Source organism: Talpa occidentalis, unplaced genomic scaffold (assembly GCF_014898055.3).
Source record: "Talpa occidentalis isolate TD23 unplaced genomic scaffold, MPIMG_talOcc4v2.1 talOcc4.3, whole genome shotgun sequence".
NCBI lineage: Eukaryota > Metazoa > Chordata > Mammalia > Eulipotyphla > Talpidae > Talpa > Talpa occidentalis.
The window spans coordinates 64225144-64238611 of NW_023603184.1; the positions used below are offsets into that span (position 1 = coordinate 64225144).

A 13468-nucleotide genomic window follows, 5' to 3' on the forward strand; every position below is an offset into this window, starting at 1 on the left:
AAGTTTCTATTCTATGACTCTATAAAACCATGGGTAAATTGCTCCTTTATTAGAGACTTAAGTTAAACATAACATAGTCGCTGTTAAGTAAGAAATGAGATAGAATATCTACCTGATCATCATCTTCTACAACCACCAGGGTTAATTTATTTTTCTTAAAATCCAATCTGGTTATCTTGGGCCTATAATAAAATGAGAATAGCAGTCATATTTGAAATACATGTACTCTAAATTAAGAAAACCTTTGTTATTACTTCAAGCATATTTATCACTTAATTTGTGAATTATAAACTGGTTAAGAGGATACATAACCTTCACAGCCCATCAAAAAAGCCTCCAACTTAACATATAGTTAACAGAACAGATATTTCAAAAGCAATTACCTCTGGCAAAAATGACACTGCATGTATATCAGACATTAAAAATGTTAAGGAAAAAATAAAGAGAAGAAATTCTTACATTTTTTATTTCCCCCATATGCCATAGTTTTGTGTTAAGAGATTCTCCAAGCCTAGTATTAAAGCAGCAGCACAGGAAAGACTACACATATTTTCAAAAGGCATAAAAGAAAACAAATTATTGAGTAGGGCCTTCAATTGTGGTTTGAGGAAATACAGCCTTTAAATTTAAACCTCACTTTATGGCCCACTTTGCAACACTATCTCCTACCTATATGAACATTCTATACAACTTAGCATATTTGAACGCTGTACTTTTTATTAATTGCAAATGCCAAACAAAGCAATTCCACTCCCACTAATTTTTAAATATAACAAAAAAAGATGGGCAACATAACTTGTTTACAAGACTTTACTAAAACAACAAGAAGTAAATAAGTATAAACAGTGGAGGTGGAGGGCAGGAGCTACCACTTATTTAACCATTAAATACTTAATACTAAGTGCAGAGTACTCTTCTAATTTCGGGTCTTAATACAAGTGATACCCACAACTTTATAAGGTGGACTCAAAAATACTTTTATCTGCATAGAACTTTCTCTGGCCACGAAGCATGTTCTAACTGCCTACAGGGCAAACTGGATGTGTTAGGGAATTTACACTCATGGACTGGATAAATACCCCAGCTCCCTTCGCATTCAATAAACAATTAGAAAGGTGTTCCACCAAGCCTCTCAGAGTCCCTAGCAGGGAACATCTAAATGTAAAAATAAATACTCTTTTCAACTTTCTGAAGGGAAATACTTTCAATCAGAACTCCATCAAGAAACTCCAATTAGCAAGGAAACATGAGTGCAGATTAACCATTTCACGGCATCCAAGGGTTCAAGTAATTTTTCTTCTACACTCTTTTCTTAGGTAATTACGTGAGGACATGTATTGGAAAAACAAAAGCACAGAAAGAGGAAAATCTTGGTTCAAAAAACCCAGGAAAAGTGGGTTCCAAGATGAAAGCTGAAGAATAGCATGAAGAGCAAAGAGTTCAATAGAAACAGAAGAATCATTTAATGCAACCTTTGAGAATCTTAAGTAACTTAAAGACAAGGCAAGCAATTTAAAGGAATGTGTGGAGTATGTGAGAGTGGAGGACAGGAGAGGGGAGCCAAGAACTCTAGGAAAAACAAAAGACTACACAGAAGAAAACTGTAATTCCAATTGTGATTTCAAGAATTTCCAGGATGATCAAGAAAAAGACAGGACCATGAGCTAGCAGTATTGTATAAGGAGCTTTATTGAGAGATTTTGCAGGGAAAAGTCCTTGAGAGGGACAATGGCACAGGCCCTTGAGGGTGAACAGGACAAGGGAACTCTATGAAGATCCCAGGAAAGCCCTCTTTGAGAAATTTGAGAAAAGGGGGTAGGTCTGTTCAGGTGATGACATTCAGTGGCAAGGGGGAAGTCTCTGGGTCAGAGATTTCCAAAAGGCAGAGAGGCCTTATATAGCTACAGGATTTGTCACATTTATTGCTAACAGTTAATGGGTGCAACTTGTGGGATATTCAAAACAGTCAGATTCCAAATGCCTGAAAATATACTCATTGGGCTATGCAATTGAATGTGTAAGAGTTTGGTGTGGGTAGACTTTGAGCTAACAGTCCTAGAGTGCTATAAAAAGAAAACAACATAGGAGCCAATATACAGGGATCATTTCGATACATTTCCTGATTTTGGGGTTAGAACCAATTAGACAAAACCTGAAGAACTTAGTGGTTATGAAATGCAAGTAATGTCTATCTTGACATTAAAATAAAATGCAAATATAATTTCAAAGTATATACAGTGGAAACTGGGACACAAAAAGTACAACTTAAAAGGAGGGGTAAAAGTACTAACATTGTCTTCCTCTTACCCTACAAGGGAATATAATGTAAAGAGATTGTGGAACAAGAAATATTAGAAATACTAAAAATAGTGATTATAACCATATAACAAGACAGTGTGTCCATGTGGACATTTAATATACACATGTAGAATATTTATATTAAGACACATAATTTTGACATTCCTTAAAGTTAATGGAATCTATGGATAGAAGACTTTTTAAAACTGCCTCTGGAAAGTGGGATTAAAGATCGGTCGGAGTATGACAGGAGACAGCTGCTTCTCATTACAAGTTTTTCAGAATTATTTGATTTCCAAGCTATTTTATGTGTCAACTTGACATAAATGTTCTTACTTGCTGAAAAAGCAAAACCACAGTGAGTACTTTTGACATTAACTTTGCTTACCAAAAAAATAAGCCAATTTTGGTTTCTCCTTCAAAAACAAGAACTCCTGTTGGGGTTAGTCCCAAGCTATAGTCATTCCCATCTCTAGCCTAATTTGAGAAGAGCAAAACGTGTTAGCTTTATTTATATAAAACAGGTTTCACACTTTCACACAACTGTTAATTTTATTGTCACACTGAATGATACTCATTATACACAGATAATATTAATATGCAATGTGTTTTCAACAGAAGTCCTCAAAATAACATTCTCAGGAAAATTATAGTTTTAAGGTATATCTTCACTGAAAATAGTAGCTATAGTCCCACTATGAAGAAAGCTCTTTCCAGATTCTTTCCATACTCCAATCTCCACTTAAATCACAAATTTTGAAAAAGACTGCCTTTCTGTGAAAATTTAGCTATATTAGCTAGAAATAAATCACTTATCAAAATCCTTGCAAACTCTGAATCTTCAATGTTGCTTCCTAAATTATTTTAGTTTCTTCAGAGACTACTTAGTTTAAGTGATATAAGATGATGTGGCTATGAAGTGAAAAAATTAAAAATAATTTCAAAAAAGTAAAAATAGCTTAAAAGTTACTATATTTTGGGGTCCTCCCTGGTGGCCCAGGCAGTTGAGCACAGCGCTGTGAAGCTGCTGGCAGTCTCTGCTGTGCAGGTTCGATCCCTGCCGGCCTTGGAGCAACCCACACGGTGAGCAGACCTCTCCTGTCTCGCCCACTGCTCTCCTCAGCAGTGTATTTCATCAGTCTGCCTGTTCTGTTCCCCGCTCTGGCTCTGGTGAATCCTCTCTCCCTCCCACACATCTGGCCTGTACCCCGGTTCTTATATAAACAAAATAAATCTTAAAAAAAAAAAAAGTTACTATATTTTTGGGTGGATTTTGTTTCCTTTCTTATAGTGAACTTTTACATGAAGTTCTTATCATTCGGTATTTAATCTTAACTTTATAACCACAGATCCAAAGGATCCAGTGCTAGGGGCCTCCCTGATGGCACAGGTGTTAAAGTTAGCACTATCAAGCTATTACCGGCCATTGCAGCATGAGTTCATTTCCCGGCCAGGGAACTAACCCACATGGTGAGGTAGACCTCTCCTGTCATGCCCGCTGCTCCCCTCAGCAGTGTATTTCAGTAGATCTGCCTGTTCTGCTCCCCACTGTCTCTGGTAAATCCTCTCACCACCAGCCCCCACCCTCCCACCCACACACATTTCTGGCCTACACTCCAAGTCTTGTATGCAAAAATAAAATGAATAAAAAAATCTTAAAAAAAAAAACCACCAAACACCAAAAAACAATGTACAGTGTTAGCCTATGCAAGCTCTATGCCCACTCTTACACTGAAAAATTCCAGTCTTAAAGGAATAAAACTGTTTAAAATTATCACAACACAGGGCCTTCCTGGTGGTGCAGTGGTTGAACGCTGGGTTGTGAAGCTGCCTGTAGCCTCTGCAGTGCCAGTTCGATCCCTGGCCACCAGGCGAGGGTCCCACATGGTGCGCAGACCTCTCCTGCCACCTGCTGCTCCCCTCTGCAGTGCACTTTGGTCCTTCTGCCTGTTCTGCTCCCTGCTCTGGCTCTGGTGAATTCTCTTACCCTTCTGTGCTTCTGACTGTACCCAGTGCTTGTATAAATAAATAAATCTTTAAAAAAAACAAAAACAAAAACAAAAACTATCACAACACAATGCTTACCTTGACTACATGCATATCAACTCCATACATTTCAAGCCATTTGGCTTTATTTAGATAATTGGTTTCAGCTTGTGCTGGTGTCTGACCTCTGAAATTTGAAACATATTATTTTAAAAATAATAAGCATATAATTAATGCTATACCAACTATAGGAAAAAAAAACAAATATGAAATCACTGTCGTGATGATATTGAAGAAAAAAGTGATCAAATGTCAAGTACCTGTATTCCTTCCATTTCTCAAAAATAGCCAACTCCATATCTTCAGTCTGAAGGGGCACAAACCTGAACTCAGATACAAGTTCAGGACTATGCTCAGCAAGATCATAGTCACCAAGTTCAGCTACAAATGTAAGTTTCACAAAGTTACATTTTGTTACTAAGTTTATTTTCTGCTAAATCCTTCCTCAATGTTTACTTTATTAATAAAAGTTGCTAACAAGATTAGAAAGATTGCTTTCTTAAATGACCAGGAATTTATAATATCCAGACCATTCCCAAAAAAAGCAAGCTCAAACATACGCTTGATATGTCTATGCACACAAATCACATATTTGTGCATATTCAATTATATGTCATTCTTTATTTGTTGATAACTCAAAATGTTTAGCTCCTGAAAATCTTTCTAGACTTCCATAGGAAAATACCTTTTGATCTTATAATAAATAAACAGTATACAGCAATCTTTAAAAACTGAGTAGATAGAAATGTTGAGACTATGCACAGAACATATCACTGTAAGACAAATCCTCTGTCCTCCTGGAATTTAAAATTATTAATCCCAAAGAAATAAATGAAAGAACAATTAGTGAAAACATATTTGGGACAGAAAGGCACTGGAGAATGCCCAAACATTTATGTAATCAACTATGGTATTGCTGAACTGTTGGTTTGAAGAAGAGAAACAGGGATTCTAATTTTCTATACTTTAGAAATTTTTTCCTTAAAAGGATATTTTATTCATTTTTAAAAATCAAAAATTTCCATTTTGACCAAAAAAACTAGCTTTGAAGGAAAAAACTATCTTAAGATTAAAAAACAGTAATCATTTCTTTTTCTTAATAGAATGCTTCACAAATTTGTGTGTCATTCTTGCATAGGAGTCATATTAATCTTTTCTCTTGTATAAAAATTATTAGGCTTACCATAAAACATAAAAGTTAGTCTCTTTAGTTATACAATAGCAAATATATACTACAAATCTCAAAGGGACTGGAAGTAAATACAGAATCACTTAACAAATATAAAATTATTAATGTCGTGATAATCACGAAATTATACTTTTATCATAGTATATACAGATACTCTAATTAGAATAGCTCTCTTTTGTGGAAAAGGACTGAAATTAAAGCTTTCCTAGAATGTTAGGAAATAACATTTCGGTAAGAAAGTATCGAAGTTTAACAGTATTTGATTGGAGCAACAAGGTATAAAAGATTTTCATTAATCTTATTTATTGGAAAGCTTTTTTTTTAATTCTTAAGAAAATATCAGGAACTTAAAATACAAGTATTTCTTTCATGGAGTCATTTCTAAGAGTAAGACTAAAAGCAAACCATGAGGCCACAGTAGTAATTTATGCATCACTTTTTAAGGATAAAAAGCAGCTGAGAGTGCAATGATAATATTTACTGAATTATCAGGTAGACTGTTTTTGTTTGAAAACATTATTGATGGAATGGGAACATACAAAGCCAAAGGGATGTAAACAAGTAAACATTCTAAAACAAATCAAAGTCAAAGTAAGACAATAATACAAGTTTATACAAAAACAGTACTGTTACTTTTCTTGAACATTACTCTGAGTCTTCTGAATTTTTTTAACTCAAAACAAAAAAGAATTCTGTTTTAGTCTAGAGTCAACAAAAGAACTGCTTACCTTGCAGATTATAAGCTGCCAACTGAACTGCTGTATCAATGGGACACTCTAATCTGAGACCAAAACACAAATGTGTTAGACAAGTCAACTCCACAACCTTTAAGATAAATAGAAATAATACACATTTTATGTTGACCGTTTTTTACATAATTAAGATTTTATTTTTCAAAAGCATTTTCAAAAATTCAAGAAATTGCATTTTACCTTAAATGATACTTACTTTCCACTGAGAATATCTTGTTTTAACTGAAGAACAAATAAGTATCTAAGAAAAATAAGAGGGAAAAATTTAAACAGTGTACAATCTAATGTGAAAAATAATCCTACCCTTTTAATTGGAGGAGAAACATTCCAATTATAGAATGTTAACCATAATGAAGTCCATAAAGGAAAAAGTAACAGGGGGGGAAGGGGGTTAGTAAGAAGGATGGTAGAATGTCCCCAGGGTTCACTATAGCAAGATGCAGAGCACAGTATAGCAACCTTAAGTTTAAAGCAAATGATTGAGGGCACACTGGGTCTGATTTTTTACCCTCTTATCAAAATACCCACCTCATATGGAAGGAATATAGCTAACTATAAAAAGTATCTGTAACGCAGTGGCAGAGTTCAGGAAGACCAAATAAATAGTATGTGTATACGAATCACAGAGTTGTAACAGAGAGTCACCGAATAAATACAAAGGAGGCAGGACAAATAAAAATAAGTTAGAAATTGTACAACCAAAAAACAGAGTTGTAAACCAGTATTACCTCAATTAAAAAAGAAAGTGTACATAATGTACTTAATATTTATTGAAAATTATTCAAACCAAACTATTCAGACTATTTAATTAAACATTTCAATATGTAAAGAAAGTCAGGAGGCAAACTGAATCAAAATTCTCAGTGGCCAAAGAGAAATCATTTTAAACATAAGTAAATATAACAATGCAATGTATTCAAACCCATCAGTCCTATTTAAAGTGTATGAGTTGACAATGATACCTGAAGAAATCACTAGTTGATGATAATAGGAAACCAACTCTTTATCCTGAAAACTGATACAGGGCAAGAGTCATATATTTTTTAAAAACAGTCTCCCAAAATAAAATTCTATTTTCTATGGTCTTGTTATCATAGCAAAAAAAAAAAAAAAATTCGTTAGCTGCCTGTAAGCTGGAAAGAATTATGAAGACAATTTCCAGTATCTTTACCAAGTCTGATCGAGCTTTTTACTCCTATGCAATTCTAGATAATGGTCTTACCGGGTAAGCTCTTCACGAAGATTATTTGGTTCTGAGGAATAAAATTTAACTCGGAGATGCAGACAATAGGGTGAACCAACTACCATAAAGAAAAAAAAAAGCTGTTATTTTTTTATATAACTATTTAAATAGTTAAGAATTTTCAGCCAGTAAATTTGTTAAAAGTCTATTTAATTAGGAACAGAAAATGACAGGTTATTGTAGCACTACTTCAGGTTACACTGTAGTCTTAATTAAACCTATCACAAAATGACAAATCAGTAGACTTTTGAAAAGTACAACCACAATATAGTAGTATCACAGTCATCTGTCCTGTCAAGAGTAGCATCTCTGGATTAACCTAACAGTTCAAGACATCAAATAAAAATATTCTGACTGCAATCCATCAGCCCTAAAAGCCTACCCAGCTGTATTTCTTGGGAGCACAGGATGTTTACATTATTAATTGCTCATGACAAATCCTCCCACACACTTTCAAATTCACCAACCTCTGTCTTCTCAATGGCCCCATTATTTTGTAAAAGCAAGGTACCCTGAAATCTGTTATTAGAAAGGATAAACTGGATTATGGATTAGAAACCCTTATTTTCTCCCTGACTACTTCTAGGAATAATACTGACAGTTTATGTGAATTGTTTAATTTCATTATTCTTAATTTAAAAAGTTACAAACTTAAAGTTTCCAAACTCCTTATTTCTTAGAGCAGGGCAGATTGCCAAACAGGACAATTCCAACATAAGTGATTATTAAATAAAAGTTAAGCATGTAACAGAAACTCATTCTTTGCAAGCTTTTCTCCTGGAAACAAAATGTATGTCACTTGAATTTAGATTACCATCAACTCTTTATACCTTGGGGAGGAGGGACAGGAGAATGGAAGAGTTAGTATATCAGATTAAAATTAGTTTTAGAAAGTAGATATGCAAAGATATTCATCTGAAACATGATTTCTATGTCTTTACTATTATGAATCAGAGTTTCTAATACATAATTACATATAATTTGTTTTTTTCAACACGTACTTTTTACTTGCTTTTTGATGCTCTTTGTACCATCCAACCAATGCTGAAAACAGAAAAAAAAATCCAGTCATTAAGTAGATGACAGAACTTAACATTTTAATTATTAAAGTTAATTTTCAGCATGTTTCTGACGATAAACATCATTTCATGAGAAAAACAAAAGTGAGCATGAAAATGGGGGAGGGGGTTATCTGCCCAAAAGCCACAGTAAGTTATAAAACATGAGCAAAAACAGACCTAAAACTAGTTAATGTGACTTCTAAGAACAGTTCCTCTGCTCCCTTGGTGACAAGGACCATATCTTACCCTTAGTATTTTTTACTACCCTCCCCCCCAATTAACTATTTCAAAACTGTTAAAATTAGAAGAAAAGTATCCTTATCTTGGTTCATTCTTGTACTAAAAATGCAAGCTTTACTGACAGATCACAGTGAAAAATTAGGTGAAATAACAATGTCATTTAAACATTACAAAATAGACACTACTCAGAAGTAGCCTACATACTACTAGAACAGCCAACAGCATTAGATCTCTCATAATCAAGTCCCCTATCTATAAAAAAAGCAGCTTTGCTCCTTTGCTTTACAAAAAAAATAAAAATGTTAGCATTGTGACTAGCAGACTTCTGTTTTCAAGAGTAATGGCCTTTTGAGCCTTGTAACCTCTTCACTCTGAAATGCGCAATGACACAAACTTAAGAATCAATTCCAGAGACACTCACTGATAAGCCATTCTCATTATTATCCCTTTACTCCAAGTCTTAACAGTGACAGGATACACTCAGCCAACTAAGATATACATGACCATGTTCTCTACGGCATGCTTACAATTCCAAGCATCGTAGGGAAAGAAGGGCTCTTGTGCTAACTAGCTCAGAGAGCTAAGGAATCCAGTTTCAAAACTCCAGACAAGCCAAGAGTGCATAAACAAGGCTGCATTGTTAACAACCTTGTAACCATTTGCTTTTCTTGCCAATTATTTGCCTCTCCTCTTCTTTTCATCCTCTCAAGATCCAAAAAGTGAAAATCACAAAACCACCAGTGTGCCAGCAAAGTACTTCTGCACACTGAAACAAGATTCTTAGTAAACATTCAGAAAATTTTTGTATAATATTTTTGCTGGATTTAGAGTTTTCAGGTAACTCAGTCATCCCTCATCTTTCAATAAACGTAGCTGGACATCTACTTTTAAGCATATTTTAATCTAACAAATGCTCAGTTTTACATATTCTTCCAACAGAACACTAGACCAGCCAGTAGGCAGAACACATTTAAATCTATTAGTGGAAAAGATTTCAACCAAGGATGGCAAACAGCCCACCTATCATAATAAACCCCAGCACCCCAATATCCAAAAATCCCATTCACCTGTGCTAAATTACTGACTGCTGCATGATGCCAATCTAGATAGGTATGAGATAAACCTAGTTTTCAGATTGTTTTCTCCTCATTTCCACAAATGTGGGTCTGAGATTTGCCCTATCCACAGGTTTTGTCTATTATACCACAATGAATGAACCTGCACAGCCCCACACAGGCAATAAAGGGAGAATCACACACTGTAATGATCATAAACCAAGCACAACTTTTCCTGGAGGTAATTTTACTATGCTTTAAAAAAAGTAACTTGTTTTTGATCCAGCAACTCTGTAACTAGAAATCATACGGCTGTGTGAAGATTTACCTACAAGGAATTACTGAGAAAGTTAAGACTATCTATCTACCTACCCACCTACCTACCTACCTACGTATATCAATAAGTTAGAACACCATGCAGCAATTAAAAAGAAAGAAAGCACATAACCAGGATGCTTAAAAAATTAAAGATGTATGTAACATCCAATAAAATAATTGATAGGCATACCAAGAGGCAGGAACATACTAAAAGCAAGCTGGAAAAAAAAAGATAATTGAAATGGACCCACAATCTAGATACTGAAATGATCAAATAAGTACTTGACAGGAGTTATGAGAATGTTCAAAAATTGAGTAAACAAATGACAAAAAGTTTAAGAGATGGATTTCACCAAGCATTATCTTTTATTAGAACAAGTTATATAAAACTTTCTGAATCAATCACAGTATCTCAAATAGAATGCTGGATACAGGAAAAAATAAGATGGGTTAACTGGAAGACAAATGAGCAGAGAATATTTAAACTGAAGCACAGTGAGGAAAAAATTAGAAGAATAGAAAACCAAAGAAGAAGCTGATGTCAGAGAAAATTAGGGGCTCTGTTTACTTAGATCCTTATATTGAGTGACTTAAACTGCTTGGCTTTAATTTAAGTGTACTGAGAAGTGATTGAAAAATTAAGCGGTGGAGTAAATGACTATTTTTGAAGACTCCTCTGGCTGCTGTGTAGATGACAGGCATGAAAGGTGATTTAGGATGCCAATTATGTTAGGACACCAGAGTAGTGATTTTGATTAAGGGCTAGCAATGAAGGTGTTAATTCAATAGTTTAACAGTTGACCTTAAGGAACTAATCACTGGATAGAAGAGATAAGAATAGAGTAAAATTGCTTTAGAAAGTTATAAGAATACTTCTTCATTAAAGGATAAGATGATTACTACATTTTAATAAATCATCTAGGGGATGGAAAGACAATAGTTTTAGTTTTGCTTTATTTAAAAACTATGTATCTGTAAGTTTAATCAAATCTTGATATTTCAATGTATTCTGTCTTGGAAATTATTTATCCTTAATTAATCTTAGAATTTATGCATTCTTAAATGAAGAATTCTGAATATATTCTTGACCTGCAATATATGTGCCTGTTGTCATAACCATTTTATATTCATGGCAAGAATTATACTGTGTGCAAGTATAATATATACCTAGTGTGTATCACTTATCCCAATTAAAATAATCCATTGGTAACATTTTAAAAAAAAAGGAATGAAAGCAAATAATTAAGGATCTGGAAAAGCATTTACAATATATTGTTAAAATTTTAAAGACAGGTTTAAAAATAATACAAACTGTTGTGTCAAAAATCTAAGAATTCATACATTTACACAGATGTATTTTATTTTGGAATGAGACAATCCATAACAGAACAATAAAGATGTTATCACGAAATCACTGAGACTGGTCTGCTGGTCATAGTTTTTCTTCAATGTGCTTTCCTATATTTTCAACTTACTCTACAATGAATACATAATACCTTAAACAATAATCATGGACCCTCTCATTTTATTTAGCAATTTATATATTATTATAGTTTAGTTTTTTTTAATAATATTAAAATATGGCCAACAGTTCCTCCAACAAAAACCCCTGCAATAGGCCATCCCCCTTATACCCACTTTCTATCACTACATCCCACCTCAAGATGTTACTGACTTCTGATTCCTTCAGAAAGAAAAAACCAAGTGTGCATGTGTGGAAGTGAGCACATGTGTGTAAAGAAAATTACCAGGCTAAATAAAAACTTTGACAGAAGAAATCTTCAGGAATATGTACAAAGAAACAATATAAGACCACTTACTATTCCAAGAACAATCTAAAGTCTTTCTTAGGATTATTTAGGACTAGCTTCAGAAATACACCTTTCTATTCCATTTTCTATGCTACTATTCTAAAAAGCATGTTAAACATAAAATCATGAGATAAAGACTCAGATGTTAGGTATTTTAGTCTCTTTTCTACCTGTGTTTAAGAGTTTAGAATATCTGTGCTCCCTTAAAAGATGAACCCAAATTCAAGTGAAAGGCATTTTAAAGCGTGATCTGGAAGCTGAGGGAGTCCTGCGTGATGCTATTGTGGGGAAGGTCTGAGTTCATGTTTGCAGATGCTTAGGTCTGTTTTCTTTTATCTCCTCCACATTCCAAGCCCAAAGGCTGGAAAATTCAGAGCTTAGAGACAAGCACTAATAGTATTTTCCTTGAATCAGGGTCTTTAGGAGCTAAGTTTAAATTACATTAGGAGATAAAGGTGAGAGCATGCAGATATAGATTCTTGAACGCTTAGTGTGAAAATAATGTGGTTCTCTTTCCTTACCATACCTTAAAAAGCAAACAAACTCCCTTCTAATTTTGTACTTATAAAGTCTGGTTGACAAACTTAAATATTAAAGGACATGCTAAGCCACATTTCTTTCCATCCTATTCAGCTGCATGAAAGAATATTTATATATGTGTCTTAAATATAATAAAATCACAAAACTGCAGACATTAACTAAAGCAAAGAATCACCCAGAAAAACACTCCAAAACATTAACATACACAAACTCTCATCCCAGGCCCTTTAGCCAAATACATTATCTGTAAACAACTCTTCTGATAAATGATTCCTGACTTCTAACAGCCTACACAGCTGTATACTGAAGAAGCATACCACTACCTTTGCTCAAATGGGGAAGAGACTGAAGCCAAGAATTATTAACCATACTTCAAAACAATTGTCTACCAAAAAATTCTTTCCTGGTGAGTAGAGGCTTATGCATTGAATTAAAGGATTATCTTAAAGCAAATTTTAATATTTTAAACAATTACAAAATGTTAAAAATCTGTGCTTGTGAATACAGAGGACCAATTTATAGCAATGCTATAAGCTAACTGAAAACTTTTCAAAAAGCTAGATTCCATTAAAAATTCTTTCTGGGTGATTACTTTTTTGGCATTAACAGTCTCTGTTACAAAGCATTTCAAATGCAGACATAGATGAGTCATTAAAATATATCTTACATTGTGCCTTTCTGTGTATTTAAATATGCACTATTAGGATTCCTAAAACTGAAATTCATAATGGAAAGACGTAAATTAGCTAAGTTATATATTTACAAATATACATACATATTTAACACTATTTATTTCTACATATTTTTCACTCCCCATCACTTTATTAAATCCTATAGTTAGTGTGAAGCTCACGCTAGAACCCTGGTATACAGTCTAATCATTTGCCAATAGTGATAATTTTAATATCCTCTTCT

General features: G+C 33.9%; 1 protein-coding gene across 5 annotated transcripts in view; it reads right to left on the bottom strand.

Annotated features, from left to right (window-relative positions):
• The window catches only part of EPB41L5 (erythrocyte membrane protein band 4.1 like 5), a 122593-nt gene that overhangs the window by 89655 nt on the left and 19470 nt on the right, over positions 1-13468 (bottom strand). For all 5 annotated transcript variants that reach the window (XM_054699630.1, XM_037523226.2, XM_037523224.2 and 2 more), the window contains exons 4-11: positions 8530-8572; positions 7508-7586; positions 6482-6526; positions 6262-6314; positions 4605-4725; positions 4384-4471; positions 2687-2775; positions 113-182 (exon numbers count right to left, since the gene is read on the bottom strand). In XM_054699630.1, the coding sequence (XP_054555605.1) occupies positions 113-182; positions 2687-2775; positions 4384-4471; positions 4605-4725; positions 6262-6314; positions 6482-6526; positions 7508-7586; positions 8530-8572 (588 nt within the window). The remainder of the gene's footprint in view (positions 1-112; positions 183-2686; positions 2776-4383; positions 4472-4604; positions 4726-6261; positions 6315-6481; positions 6527-7507; positions 7587-8529; positions 8573-13468) is intronic.